At 50.4% G+C, this 13794-nt stretch overlaps 6 protein-coding genes across 6 annotated transcripts; 3 read left to right on the forward strand and 3 right to left on the reverse strand.

The window, feature by feature from the left end:
- Positions 1 to 23: 23 nt before the first annotated feature.
- Positions 24 to 3340, reverse strand: V8C40DRAFT_246897 (uncharacterized protein). The gene is made up of 2 exons (XM_083216203.1): positions 3181 to 3340; positions 24 to 3074 (listed from the first exon to the last, which is right to left on the reverse strand). Exons 1-2 carry the CDS (start codon positions 3229 to 3231, stop codon positions 342 to 344), a joined length of 2784 nt encoding a protein of 927 aa, XP_083072627.1. The 5' UTR covers positions 3232 to 3340; the 3' UTR covers positions 24 to 341.
- A 421-nt stretch (positions 3341 to 3761) lies between these two features.
- On the forward strand, positions 3762 to 5070 carry V8C40DRAFT_246898 (uncharacterized protein). The gene is made up of 3 exons (XM_083216204.1): positions 3762 to 4372; positions 4433 to 4649; positions 4717 to 5070. The coding sequence occupies exons 1-3, from the start codon at positions 4137 to 4139 to the stop codon at positions 4981 to 4983; spliced, it is 720 nt and encodes a 239-aa protein (XP_083072628.1). The 5' UTR covers positions 3762 to 4136; the 3' UTR covers positions 4984 to 5070.
- On the reverse strand, positions 4951 to 6229 carry V8C40DRAFT_246900 (enoyl-CoA hydratase echA). The gene is made up of 2 exons (XM_083216205.1): positions 5969 to 6229; positions 4951 to 5885 (listed from the first exon to the last, which is right to left on the reverse strand). The coding sequence occupies exons 1-2, from the start codon at positions 6108 to 6110 to the stop codon at positions 5155 to 5157; spliced, it is 873 nt and encodes a 290-aa protein (XP_083072629.1). The 5' UTR covers positions 6111 to 6229; the 3' UTR covers positions 4951 to 5154.
- A 1097-nt stretch (positions 6230 to 7326) lies between these two features.
- V8C40DRAFT_266509 (ankyrin repeat domain-containing protein) lies at positions 7327 to 8889 on the forward strand (the record flags this gene model as incomplete). Its single annotated transcript, XM_083219761.1, has 1 exon — positions 7327 to 8889. The coding sequence occupies one exon, from the start codon at positions 7327 to 7329 to the stop codon at positions 8887 to 8889; it is 1563 nt and encodes a 520-aa protein (XP_083072630.1).
- Positions 8890 to 9479: 590 nt separating this feature from the next.
- On the forward strand, positions 9480 to 10802 carry V8C40DRAFT_246904 (uncharacterized protein). The gene is made up of 3 exons (XM_083216206.1): positions 9480 to 9874; positions 9938 to 10026; positions 10092 to 10802. Exons 1-3 carry the CDS (start codon positions 9586 to 9588, stop codon positions 10668 to 10670), a joined length of 957 nt encoding a protein of 318 aa, XP_083072631.1. The 5' UTR covers positions 9480 to 9585; the 3' UTR covers positions 10671 to 10802.
- Positions 10803 to 11223: 421 nt separating this feature from the next.
- V8C40DRAFT_27842 (homeodomain family transcription factor STE12) lies at positions 11224 to 13562 on the reverse strand. Its single transcript, XM_083221065.1, has 3 exons — positions 11819 to 13562; positions 11674 to 11757; positions 11224 to 11603 (listed from the first exon to the last, which is right to left on the reverse strand). Exons 1-3 carry the CDS (start codon positions 13456 to 13458, stop codon positions 11315 to 11317), a joined length of 2013 nt encoding a protein of 670 aa, XP_083072632.1. The 5' UTR covers positions 13459 to 13562; the 3' UTR covers positions 11224 to 11314.
- Between the last annotated feature and the right edge of the window lie 232 nt (positions 13563 to 13794).

The raw sequence follows: 13794 nt of genomic DNA on the forward strand, positions 1-13794 counted from the left end.
ATATGAATGTTTAATATGATCTATGGATATGATATGGCAATGATTCCATCTTTATGTCTGTCATGTTGCCGAAAGTTATCCGACTACACCGACCGTTTGTAGGATGATTGGTATATTGGGTATAAGCGCAAATCTCATCTTGTGTGAGGCTTGATTATCATCTTTATACAAATAGTTATTACTAGTAGAGCCAAGAAGCTCATGTAAACAAATATGCTTAATCTCCTTCAAAGCATCCCAATGCTCGAGGTACCTGGCCAGCCACATGCACCATCTTCCCGCGTAGATATGTCTTGCTCCTTCGATTACACCATCCAAAGCCTACATCACAGATTGCCTCCTCATGACTGCTGCGGCAACTTCACATATGGCGCTGGGAACAGACCCTTGGCGCCCATGTACGTCCCAAAGAACCAGTCACCATTGATATCCCGGATCTCTTGTATCTCGGCCCCTCGGGGAAACATGAGTTCATCCTCAGCACCAGACTTGGGATACCATGACCACATTGCATGGGCTACCTGGCCGGAGCCGCCATCTGGTGGAAATGTGCGCGCATACGATATCTCGCCAAAGCTTTCTGGGGCTGTCGCCGACACATCTGTAGCGACAAGACGCTCTACCTTTTCTTTTCCATCATTCCATGACCACTTTTGAAAATCCGGGTGCGCAATATTCTCGAGAGGCTCGGTGCGGAGGGCCCTCCCGCCAACGAGATCCCTTTCCACATATCGCCACTGTCCAAGTTTACCTTCGATGAATCCAACAACGACCATTCTGTGGCCACTGGGGCACCTTCTCCATCCTGATGAGCCGTTTTCTTCACCAATATCTCCCTTGGATTCCAAATTGCCGTAGCAAGAAGTACAAATGTCGTAGTCTCCAGGAGTGGCGTCTTGCACAGCCGAGCTAGAGCAACTGAAACAGTGATATCTCGTTGAAGATGGCGGAATAGTATCCTTGCAAATGTCGCACTTTGAGTTGAATATTAGTGGTTTAAATGGTCCGATCCCAGGTAGCTGTGCCCCTGTTATGACCGTCGCCGTAGAAGGTCGGCCGCCCGACCTGGGACTGCGAGGCTCATATGTAGACTTGAACGTTCCCTCATGAGCCAATGGCAGAAGCCTATGGCTACACGACTTGCCTTGATTCACACAGTTGTTGCAGAACCCCCAGTCGCCCTCGTTGCAAAAGTCGCAGCGCCAGAAGCAATCATTGGTCCACGCAAAGCACCCTGAGCAAAATGTGCCAGTCTCCAGTCTCGACCTTGGATCGTCAGTCGTCAATTTCTTCTTACCGTCCGCACTAACAGTTGTTGACGCTGGCTGCTTATAGCGACCAGCGTTCAGCATGTGAGGCATAGGTATCGATTCGTCAGCTTGTTTGCGCTTCTCCCACTTCTTCCAAGCTCCATAGCCAAATCCAAACCAGTAGAGGCAGCCCTTGCCTGACCGATAGCAGTCAATGCACATGTTCCAGTGGCCGTCAGTGCATGCCTTGCAATTGTAATGCACGTCGTATTGAATGTCAGGCCTTTTGCATCTTGAACAACTAATCGAAGGCTCTTCATAAAGCTGCTGAGATCGTGGTGGTTGGTGTAGCGACGTCGCCGCCGTTGGGCTTTGGATAGGGCTAGATACCAAAGAATCAGGAGGGCTAACCACCACCTCAGTTAGTCGACTTGATTTTGAATTTCGCGCAGCTGTTATTTCCATCAACTCGGAGTTGATTGAATTTGGAGTCGAGGAAGCTGATGGATAGCTCTGCGCGCGACTCGCAAAGGATGCAATTTTCCCATTGCCAATTGCTGGTCTATCGGCCGGTTGAGCAGCAGCAGCAGGGACAGTGGTCGAGCTAGAGCTTCTGCCGATTCTGAGAGCAGGTACTGACGCCGTAGGATCAAATTCATTCGGATCCCTTCTCAGGACTAAATCATTTTGAGAGTGGGCAGCGGGCCTCGTATCCATAGCAGACAGAGACGAGCCTACCGGCAGCGTTGGGTGATGACCGCCGCTGGTTGTTCGTCTTCTTGCTCTCCTCTCTGGCTCCCGAACTCCGAGGTTTGCTGATGGTGAAACTGGCGGCCTATTCCTGTCTCCAACTTCGCTTGTCGATCGTGAATGCGCTCGATGTCGGCTTTGGGATCGGGCATTATCTGGCCGTAGCCTGGAATCCCTTGACGTAGATGTAGCATTATCGTTTGCACGAGTCTCGGCTCTCCTTTCTGACTCTTGCCTTGAGCGGCCTCTTTGGCGCCTTCTATACGCTTCCGTGATGCGCTGACTGAGCTCGTCGTCTCGGCTCAAGTCGATGTTGTCAAGGTCAAGGCCATCTAAAAGACCCTCTTCTTGGATTTGCCGCGCAAACTCTTCGATTTCCCTCTCAATATCCCGCTCACTCATCTCGGACCCGATTAAAGACCTTAGTGACGACTGGTGCTCGACTTGACGTTGCCGGGACTCGCTTCGTCTGCTTCGAGCCTGCGAGTCGCCCTCCACAGCCAAATGTTCGGTATTGCTCTGTCCATTCCCCCCTCTCCCATCTCTTGCCCGTTGCGAACGGCCATCCGATCTATAATCTGAACCTGATCGAGCCCGCCCATCGCTACTCCGGCCTTCTGCGTGTCTTCGAGCCGACCTCGCTTGTTGGGTATCAGCTGCGGCAACCGCCTCTCGTAGACTCATCTCCCTAACCTCGTCGATAAGCCTCCGGTCTTCCTCCTCTGCGCGCTTCTCCTCAGCCGTCCGTTCTCGGGTCTTGACTTTGGGCAGAACCTGGTCGCCTGGCTTGTACTTTTCCTCCATCTCCTGCTTGTCGGCCTCTGACCGCGCCTTGGCCGGGTTGGCGGCGGTGTACATGTCAAGGAGCGTCGCAACGGTGGCATTATGTCGTGTGTCCCGCACCGAGCTTCGACATGATGGGCATGTGAAGATGATTGCGTCTGGAGGTGGCGGGGTAGGTGCGCGGCCGACCTTTTCAGCCTGGAAGCGAAACCATTCTTTGAGACAGGCTCCGCAGTATGTGTGAAGGCAGTCGAGCAGAGTGAGCGGCTGGTAGAGGAGCTCAGTGCATATCTAAAAGAGGTGCGTTATGTTAGTCAGACTATGAAGATATCCTTGAAGATATGAATTCAAGCATCAAGCATCAAGCATGGAGGGACCAAATGGCGGGGCCTCGTACCGAACACGTCAACTCCTTGCCCAGATCGAAGCTCGGCTTGCGAGACTCCATTCATATTTTGGTTCTTGTGGCGGATGGGGAGATGCCCGGACAATCTGGACGGCGCATATGGACGCAAATGATTTGTGCGAGAGAAGTTGCGATTCATCATGAAAAGGGCTGGGCAGATTTGGAGCGGTGGTCACTCACTGGCCACTCAGGGCAAGACGGGCGGTGGGTACGTACTGCAGATGCCTCGTCACTGGAGGGCGGGATACGAGGTAGACAGAGGTACCAATTTGGGTGAGCTGCAGGCAAAGGCGTGCAAATTAAGATCAGCTCAGCAATTAGATGAGCATCGTCAGCTGAGAAGATGTTGGTTGTGAAAATAGACTGTGAATAGCTTCAAAACAAAAGTCGATATGCTTAAAAACGCCATACTGTGTGTAGTATTCTTGTATTTTTTCAAGCTCCATCCAAGACAAACGCCATAATACCCAAAGCCAATTGCTAGGTGTGAATTAGCTCCCTAAAGTGCCTGGTGCAGCTTATTTCCACTTTGGGCCGTCACCTTGATACTTCCTCTTACCAACTAAGGTATGGATGGAGCTTGATTATAGCATCTCGCATGGCTTCCCTCTTTCTGATACTCTCCGATATAAATTCCATCTCTACAACCAACCAACCCAGTCTTCTAAGGACATAATAATTCCGATACGACGCCTCATGCAGCGCCTAATTCCGGACCGAATCCTATCTCCGCCACATACGTGGGCTATCCTCAGAATCCTAGCATATGTAGGTAGGCACATGTAAAGGGTGTAAAGGGTGCATGCGGACCAGTTAGTAAGGTCAAACACTTAGCTGCAAGGATTGGAGATGGCATACTTAAATAGAGCCAGTGACGCAATTCACATTTTGCAGACATTCAATAAACTCACCTTAACATCACTCAGTGTCAGAAGCAATCATTCACCATGAAAGTCATTATTGTTGGATCCAGCGGCTTCGTGGGTACAGAGCTCGTTCGACAAGCCATCACCAGTCCTGTTGTAACTTCAGTCGTGGGAATTGGTCGCCGCGAAACGCCAGTCCCAGAGAGCCTCAAAGACTCTAGTGATGCAGCAAAATGGACATCTGTTGTGTGTGATGACTTTTTGAACTATTCGGACAACGTCAAGCAGCATCTGTCCAATGCCGACGCCTGCATTTGGTGAGACTGATCCATGAACATTTGAGTGAGCTGATAGCCTAACACTTCTTTACCGAATAGGCTAATGGCGGTAACTCCTCGGAATTCCAGCAAGATGCCGTGGGATGAGGTTCGCAAGATCTGCTCGGACTACACCATTGCTGGTCTTGAAGAGTTATCCAAGGCTCCTCGGAATAACACGACAAAGCCTCTGCGGTTTGTATATGTCAGTGGCGCCAATGCTGAGCGCGACCAATCCAAGAAACCATGGGTGTTGGGTGACTACTGTCTCATGAGGGTAAGGATCAAATCTCGCATGAGAAAATAAGAATTGTAACGTTTGTTGTTAAACTAATTCATCATAGGGAGAGGTGGAAACTCGCGTCTTGGACTTTGCCAAGAATTCCAACAATGCTATCGAGGCTTGTGTAGTCAAGCCGGGCCTCATTCGAGATCCTCAGCAGGGAAATATTGTCACCAACACCTTTCAGAATGTCCTCACTAGCGTCATCAGCCTCCCTATCGTTTATTTACACGATGTGGCGGCGACGTTACTCAGCCAGGCGACAGAAGGAATTGAGAAGGAAACGCTGGAATGTGACGACATTACGAGAATTGGCGGAAGTAAATAGAGTCCCGGGAAATGATTGCAGCGCATAGTAAGGCTGCATGAATAATCATCCAGGTTTTGTAGTAATCAATGCTTCTATCATTTTTTATCTTGTCTGCGCCTTTTCAGCGTACATGCCTGTATCATCGCAGTGATATATCTCTACTGCCCTCCATATTATCTGTCCAACCGCTTAAGAGTGAGTCCACTCAGGCTTCTTCTTCTCAGCAAAAGCCTTCATGCCAATCTTCTGGTCTTGGCTTCCAAACAGGCTGTGGAAAACACGTCTCTCAAACTCAACTCCGTCCCGCAGGCCAAGGTCCTGGCTCTTGTTGACAACCTCCTTGCATGCCTGGACAGCGACCTTTGAGTATCCAGCAATGGTCTCGGCGAGTTTCAGTGTCTCCTCCATCAAGGCCTCGTATGTGGGGAAGGTTCTAGCAGCAAGGCCCCATTTCTCAGCCTCAGCACCGCTGAAAGACTTGCCCGTCAGGATCAGCTCCATGGCCTTGGACTTGCCAATGGCGTGAGTGAGTCGCTGGCTACCACCAGCGCCGGGAATGGTTCCCAGCTTGACTTCGGGCTGGCCAAAGTTGGCGGTTTCGGTGCAGTAGAGGAGATCGCACATCATGGCAAGCTCGCAGCCACCGCCGAGCGCATGGCCGGAGACGGCTGCAATGATGGGCTTCTTGACTTGAGTGGTCAGCAGGGACCAGGACTCGATGAATGCCTTGGTGTAAGCCTCTGAAAAGGTGAGAGGGGCCATCTCTTTGATATCGGCTCCGGCGGCAAAGGCTTTTTGTGAGCCGGTAAGAATGATAACCGAGGTCTCATCGGAGGCGTTGAAGTCGTTGAGAGCCTCGTTGAGCTCCTTGATAAGAGGGGTGCAGAGTGCATTGAGTGCCTTTGGTCGGTTCAAAGTCACTAAAAAAGGGAGAATAAGAAACTGTTGATTAGCAAACTCATTTTTCTCTACATAGAATCACGCTGCACCTGTTGATACTCACCTTGTCCAACGCCCGGCTTCGGGGTCGAGGTCAAGATATACTCATAAGACTTGGAGCTATAAGCTCGTGCAATTCGAGGCAGCGTGGACCGCTGGAACGGCACCTTGGCGACTGCGGGCCTCGCAAAACGAAAAGTATTCATGATGAGTGTGTTTTGTGTTTTGATTGTGTTTATGTCTGATCAAAAGAGAAGCTTCCAATGGACAAAATGAGATGAGATGAAGATGCCGGCTTTGGATGGGTAAATGCTGGAAAGCATCGGCTCTAAGCCGAGGATAAACTGCTACCAGGTGCCTGTACTCGGAGCTCCAGTGACGACACGGCGAGAGGGGTGCTGACTAAGGCAGACAACGTACTAAAATTTGTACGCAAAGAGTGGCTGATTCATTCTCCGCAAGGTCCAAGTATGGACAATCTTTGACATCTTGAAAAAAGAATGCACCTCTTAATTGTTAAGAATAACGTTGGGAATAAGGAGCTTCGAGTGGTAACAGCTAGACAAACGATCCCAAAATCCAAGATGATCGAGCTCAGTATCGGTCAGACAATCCCAGAAGCTAAAATTAGCATGGACTAACACGAAAGGGAGGAGGAAAAAGCTGGTGCAAGAATCATTGCCATGGTGGCACGCAGTGTTATGCCAGAGGACATGAAGCAACCAATTTACTTCACTTCCTTTCTGCGTCAATTCGATGTTCTTATTGAAGAGCTTCCTTTTGCCTTTTACCAGCAAGAAGAGCGGATGGCTTGGGCTAGTTTGGGCGCAGCTAACATTGAAATCGGCAATAGTATAAGATGCCTCAATCCCGTGCTTACATGCGCCAACCAGAGTGTCTGACAGCCAAACTTCGAGCTTACACGGCACTCAATTGCATTATTGCCTCATCTATATTGTATTATCATCTGGTCGACGATAAGAATCAATCAATAAACCCATGTTGCCTCTCTTGTTACAATGAGCTGAAGTCAAGAGCACTGCCCATTCATTATACTCTTCGCATCGCTGGGGAGATGAGTTGCGGCGGTCGAAGGTTCAAAGATGATGCTGCGAGTCGACAAACTTCCCGTGAATAAGATTATGGCGTCTTACGCCATGGTCTCTCCCAGTGTTGCTATGTGGTGCAAATCTCAGCCTCCAGTCCCGTTAACTTACGCCCACATGAGCCAAAGATGGTGGCTTCACGCCAATCATTTTCATGTTGTTTACATTCGATGACAGCGATAAGCCGTGGCTGTCGACCTATATAAACATACTGCTTACCATCCCTCTTTGCTTTCTCCTTTCCTCTCTTCTTCATATTCCCATCCAATTCTACAATCTAAATCACATACAATCTGCTCGTCCTACCAGTCGCAAAATGGCGGCCATACTTCCCGTCGAAATTATACTCAGCATAGCCGCGTACCTCGACTGTAAAGAGCAGTACGCCCTTCTACGTGCGATCCCGTCGCTCGCAAGTCAATTCACGTACTCGCGGCATCTCCTGGCTACCACCGATGATAATGGCAACAACTTGGTGCATATACTAGCACAAAATGGGGAGGAAATGCTGCTGAAGTCGCTATTCCCAGATGAAGATCTGGAATTAAGTCTCATATCTAGCAACATCATTCCTCGGTTAAAGCAGATGCTTCTCACACGCTCTGTAAACAACGATGGTGCTACGCCTCTTCACCTGGCGGCATCAAATGGGCATTTGAATATTGTCGACTGGATCTCCAAGAGACCAGACTTGGATCTGAACCGGCAGGACAAATCCGGATGTACGTGTGTGGAACGGGCAGCAAAGGCAGGACACGCTGAAGTCGTCAGTTTGCTCCTGGATAATCCGAATATGACAGTCGACTGGAACTCCAACCAAAGGTCAAACCCCCTTTGTCTTGCGGCCGAGAATGGCCATGAAGCTACTGTGAGGGTGATACTCGAGCGTCATGGACACAGAATCAGCATCAATTCTCAAGCCTCATATGGCATCACAGCTCTCACCTTTTCGGTCCTTCGTGGCCGTATGGCCATCACCGGCCTGTTGATTCAGCAGAAAGGAGTAAACGTAAACGCGGAGGATCATTTGGGCAACAGCGTGTTGCACATGGCAGTCAGAAGCAAGAATGAAGCCGCCATAAAGGCGATCCTGGCACACCCCAATGTCAATCCCAATATGAGAGACTGGTACGGACACACTCCGTTACAGGAGGCCGTTTGTATCGCGGATAAGACGATAGTCAAGCTCCTTCTTGAGCATCCAGCAACAGACGCCAATCTGGGCAACTGCAAGAAAACGACTCCTCTCATCAAAGCAGTCCAAGAAAACCACGACTGGGCAGTCGAATACCTACTGAAATGGCACGCCATTGAGCCCGACAAGAAGGATTATTGGGGAATGACTGCTCTCTCATGGGCTGCATTCTTGGGCCGCAAGAAGATGGTTGAAAGGCTTCTTAAACTAGAAGAGGTTGATCCCAACTCATTGGACGAAGACGGCTTGACGCCTCTTGCTCTCTGCATGCAAATGGGGTGGCCGGACGTGGCCGAGGTTCTGGTCAAACACCCCGATGTCGATATTAACGCGGAGGACGATTGGGGCTGGACGCCGCTCGCCCATGCCAAAAACGCCCCAAGAAGCAAGTCTGTTCCTTTGATGAGGCTTCTAACCGAGCACGGAGCAACGATGACGCTCCACGCAGAGATGATTGTCATGTTCAACGCATTGGTCGATTCTGATATTGCCCTAAGCTTAGTGGAATCGATAATCAAGTGCAAGAACCTCGAGGTATATATGGAAGATCGTTTTGGGCGAGAAAAGACTGAACAGGCCATGATTGATGGCGAACGAGGCGTGCGAGCGCTTCTCTTCCGGGATACTCGGGCCGCGAGGATGAGAAGGGATGGGATAGAGGGGATGCTTTGCTTGGAAGGTTAGTTCCTTGAGTATCTGATATTGTCGCAATATTCTGCTACTATCCGCTATTATAGATATATATATCCACTTTCTGCTACCATCGCTATATTGCTCTAGTATACGTTACGCTCTTCTACCATCTCTACTTTTTGCTGTTATCGCTATAATTCTCTGGTATCCGTTACTGTAGATATATTTTCCTATCATCTGCTATTATATATATCTCCTTCTAGTATTTGGTATTATAATTATTCTCAACTTTGAGCCACATGATGCTGGATAGTAAAAGTGGTGTGCTAAATCGACATTCCCTCTTTAATGAGACTCAATGGATTTCTCCAGCGCTTTCTTTTGCATGTTCAAGATGCTTTTTCTTGCCAACCTACAAGCCTTCTTCATACATTGTATTTAAATCAACGTCATCCAGCAAAAGCGATATTACTGCAATTCTCTCTAGAAATAAATAATTCGACCTGCTATATAAGACACTTCCAAGTACGGAGGTACATATAGATAGAAGAAAGTCCCGGCATCACTCCGTAAAAGTGGGACCGAAGCTCCAGCACTTACAATACCGCGCTTAGCCTAATTCAGCACCGCAACAATTGAAACCGATAACGATAAAGCAAAAAAGTCGAGCCTCACTCTTTTTCTTAGGTTTCCTCGTAGCAGCAAGCGCCATAGTCGACATCATTGCACCGAACCACATACTTCACAATGGCTGTCCTCGGAAAGCGCAAGGCTCCAGAGCCGACAGTATCAACAGAAGACGCACAAGAAATCTTTCGGCGACACTTTGAGGCGCAGTTTCTTCCGCTGCCGGAAGCGAAGCGCAAGGCGAAGGCTGTGGAGGAAGAGGATGGAAGTGAAGACGACAGCGACAGTGGGAGTGAAGGAGGTGAATGGGATGGTTTATCGAACGAAGACGATGATGAATACGATGATGATGTAGAAGATGACGACGACGACGACGACGACGACGAAGAGGAAGATGAAGATGAAGACGGTAAGACGAGCATCGCATTTGCTGCTGTTTGTAGTATCTTCTCCTCGCTGACTTGACCACCAGACACTCCCGTCATCGAAGTAGTAGATCATTCCGTCTCTCAAGCTCCCACAACAAGCACAATGTCCAAACGCGAACTCAAAGCCTTCATGGTACATCCCCCCTCTCCCTCTCCACCACCCAAAACTACACACAATGCTAACAATTATACAAACAGTCCTCCCGTCCCCCAGACCAAACCTCCTCCCCCAAACCAACCGCCCAACCCTCCTCCTCAAAATCCTCCGCCGGCCTCCCCGAAGACGCCCCCTCTCTCCTCGCACAGGACCTCGAGCTCCGCCGCCTCATCGCAGAATCCCACCTCCTCCAAACAAACAAGCCCCTCTCCCTCGCCGCCGCACTCTCCACAACTTCATCCCCCAACGCCCAGCCAAAGGCCTTTTCTTCTGGTCGCGTTCGCCAGAAGGCGCTCGATATGCGTATACAGGCGCTTGGTTCGAAGACGTCCATTCTTAAGCAGGAGAAGATGCCTATGCACATGCGCAAGGGGATTAATGCTGCTGCTGTGGAGAGAGAGGCTAAGCGCAGACGCGAGGCTAAGGAGACTGGCGTTATTCTGGAACGAGAGACTGGCAAGAAGAAGAAGAGAGATCGGAGAGGTGGTGGCGGCGGTGGTAATGGATTTGGTCCGGCTGTGGGTAGGATGAAGGGTGCTGAGCTTAGAATCAGCGAGAGAGATGTCAAGAAGATTGAGGGAACGAGGGATACTTTTGGTAGAAGGGGAGGCAAGCGATGAGAAGCAGAAGCGTTGAATTGGAAATACCATAGTCATTTGATTGAGAGCGGAAAAGTAAATATTATATAACGTAGATGGGCAATCGTCAATTTGGCACACATCACATCACTGCTAAGAGCATTCTCGCAAAACAAAAGTAAATAGAAACTGTTTTTCATGTCTATTGATCGAATCCTACACCTCAACACTAACACAAAGGAAAGCCCCCAAGTGGTAATTCCTTCCACGAGAAGCCTTCCTTATAATCTGACATTGAAGAATAAATAGTATATAATATATATATACAGATGGCGTCATTTTCACTCCTGTCACATGCAAGCCCCTTCTCTTCGTTTTTTCGTCCAGAGCCAAAAACACAGCAGATGCTACTCCGCTGGCGTCGGCCCTGAGCCAAATGTGTATAAAGAGCAAATCTGTTGTTGCAGCCGTAAATAAAAAAGGACAATCCGAGCATAAGACGCATAAAGAAAAGAGTAAAATAAAAGAAAGATGGAGGAAGAAATGATATCAAGAAGGAAACAAAACATGAAATCCCCTAAACCGAGATCCATAGAACGTGAAATTGTATCATGACGCAAATAAATAGAGAAATGAAATAAAGAAAAGATCATATGGAAAGAAAGAACAGATTAAAACAAGGCGCGTTACATGGCACCGCCAGCGTTGATGGGGGTGGGTTGGCTGATGGTCATGGGCATGCTCAGGGTCTGGAGGCTGTTGAAGCTATGGCTGGAAGTCATGGTGGTCTGAGGAGCGATACCGCCGCTAGTAACAACGGCGTTGATCGAGCCAGGGGCAAAGGCTGATTCTGATGTTGGTGACGCCTCCTCGACAGATCCAAGATGCTCCTCGCCAGAAAACTCCTCCTCCTCCTCGGCAGAGAGATGTAATGAGCCCTCGCCACCATCCTCGCGGCTGTGGGTACGCTTGTGCCTGTAACGATTGAATTAGGAAACTGCTGGTAATAACCATGGAGTTATGAGGAGAAAAGGGGTTCACATACTGCGCCAGGTTATCTGATCGGGAGAAAGCTTTGCTGCAGTGAGGGCAGATGTAAGGCTTCTCTTGAGTGTGTGTTCGGACATGCCTAGGGTCGTATGATTAGCTTTGCCATCTCGAAGGTTATTTATTTTTAGAGGAGCTCTTACCTCTTGAGGTGCTCTAGTCTCTTGAAGAGTCGGCCACAGGTGGGAATCGGGCAAGAGTGAGACTTGTGAGGATAAGGACCCAGCTCCATTACAGTAGCTGATCGAGCACGTCGGACAATGCCGCCAGCCATCATGGAACGTTCACCAGAGAGGTCATCGCTGATGTGGGAAAAGTCATGTTGGAGAGCCATGGGGTGAACAGCGGGGCTGCCATGTCTTGAAATGTCCATGAGGTCCTTGTGTTGAGAGGGGTAAACCATGCTGGAAGGTGAGTTGCCAGTAGACTCTTCTCCCTCAGCGACGGGGCCCATGGAGACGGAGACTGACCGACGCAGATCCGAAGGCCTGTGAGGGGCAGACGGGGTTGACGTAGGTGCCATGGCAGACATTGAGGTGGGGATGGACGTGCGGCGTCTTCGCTGCTTGTAGGTGGGAGATCCCTCGATGACGGAGTAAATGTTATTTGCGCCGTAAGAGCGAGGGAACTGCGGGCCAGCAAGATGGGACGGCATCTGGACCATTCCGCCGAGGCCAGACATGGCAGAGAGGTGATCGGGGATGGCAGAGTAGAGTCCAGTCTCCTCGTTGGCAATGTAGGCGGGCTCGGCAGTCATGCCGAGAGCCTGCTGAGGAGGAGTGATGGGCTCAAAGGACAAACCCCGGTTGCTGTAGTCCTCGTAGCCCGAAGACACAAAGGACGGAGCAGGCGAGTACTCCAGGCCGTAGGCGGGCATCGAAGAATGGCGGTGGTGGCTGTGCGTAATGGGGATTCCATTCTGGTTGTAGTGGACGCGAGTGAAGTCAGCCTCCCTCTTGACTGCCGCAACCTGCTGGGGGACGGCGGGAGCCATGGTCATGGTGTCGTAGGGGACCATGGAGTCCATGGTCTCAGCCATAGGGGCCATGGTGTTGGGAATCATGCTCGGGGGAGGCATGGAGTCCATGGCCCTCATGACGGGAGAGGTGGACTGGCTGGGGTGAAAGGAAGACTGCTGAGCGCTGAAGGAGGACGAGTTGGCCTGCTGGCTCTTCGTGAGCTGCTCGTAGAGCGACTGCGACGAATCGTACTGGAAGGACAACGCGGGCTCGCTAACGGCGACAGTGGTGGCTTCCTGGCCCATCTTCTCCCGCTTCAAGTCTCGCTCCAGAGCATCCAAGAAGAGGCGGTCGTGGGGCACACTGTACCAGTAGAAGACCTTTTGCTTCTTCTGGGTACGGATGCAGTTGTTTTTGTAGAGAAAGTCGAGGAAAGCGCTCTTTGGTTCCTCCAGGGAGGCATCAGTTCCTGACTTGAGATTTCGGAGATCGGAGAAGATTCCCTCCTCGAACTTTTTGGAGTTCTTGACGGGGCGGCCAAAGGCCTGGAATCTGAAGGAGAGGCATCGCACAATGTCAGTGCCGGAGATGTGGAAGAGGTTGTTCCACAGGATGCAAGAGACGTATTCACCCGTCGGCAGAAGAAAGCGTCGAATGTACTGATCCGGCTGCCAATCGACTGGGGCGGAGATGAGGAAATACTTGAGGTTGTCGACTTGCTGAAGGGCGACCTGGGCATCATGGGGAAGAGCCTGCTGAGCTTCGGTGCTCAACATGAACGTCTCAGGTTTCTGAGGCGCAATGGCCGGGTGTTGTGAATACATGATGCGCGAGTTGCGACGATGCGACTTGGTGAGTCAAGTGTGTTGGAGGACAGCGTCTGGGGAGACGGCGATCTGCGGTGGCCAATGCAATTGGCGATGGCGGATGATTGTCCTGCGGGTGTGGCGGACACCGTGGCGGGCGGTAATTGGTGATTGCGCGCGGAGGTGGTGCGAGACCAGATTGTAGACAGAGAAAAGGAAATATCAAATGAAAGGCGCTGCCCGAGAGTCGCGGGAATTGATGGTTCGACGCGACGTTGGTGAGAGAGTGAGAGAGACCGAGAGAGACCAGCTCGAAACGACTGAAAGAGGTTGCACAGCAAGGGGGGAACGACC

The sequence above is a fragment of the Trichoderma camerunense genome (assembly GCF_050948025.1).
Source record: "Trichoderma camerunense strain CBS 138272 chromosome Unknown V8C40scaffold_10, whole genome shotgun sequence".
In the NCBI taxonomy this organism is placed as follows: Eukaryota; Fungi; Ascomycota; class Sordariomycetes; order Hypocreales; family Hypocreaceae; genus Trichoderma; species Trichoderma camerunense.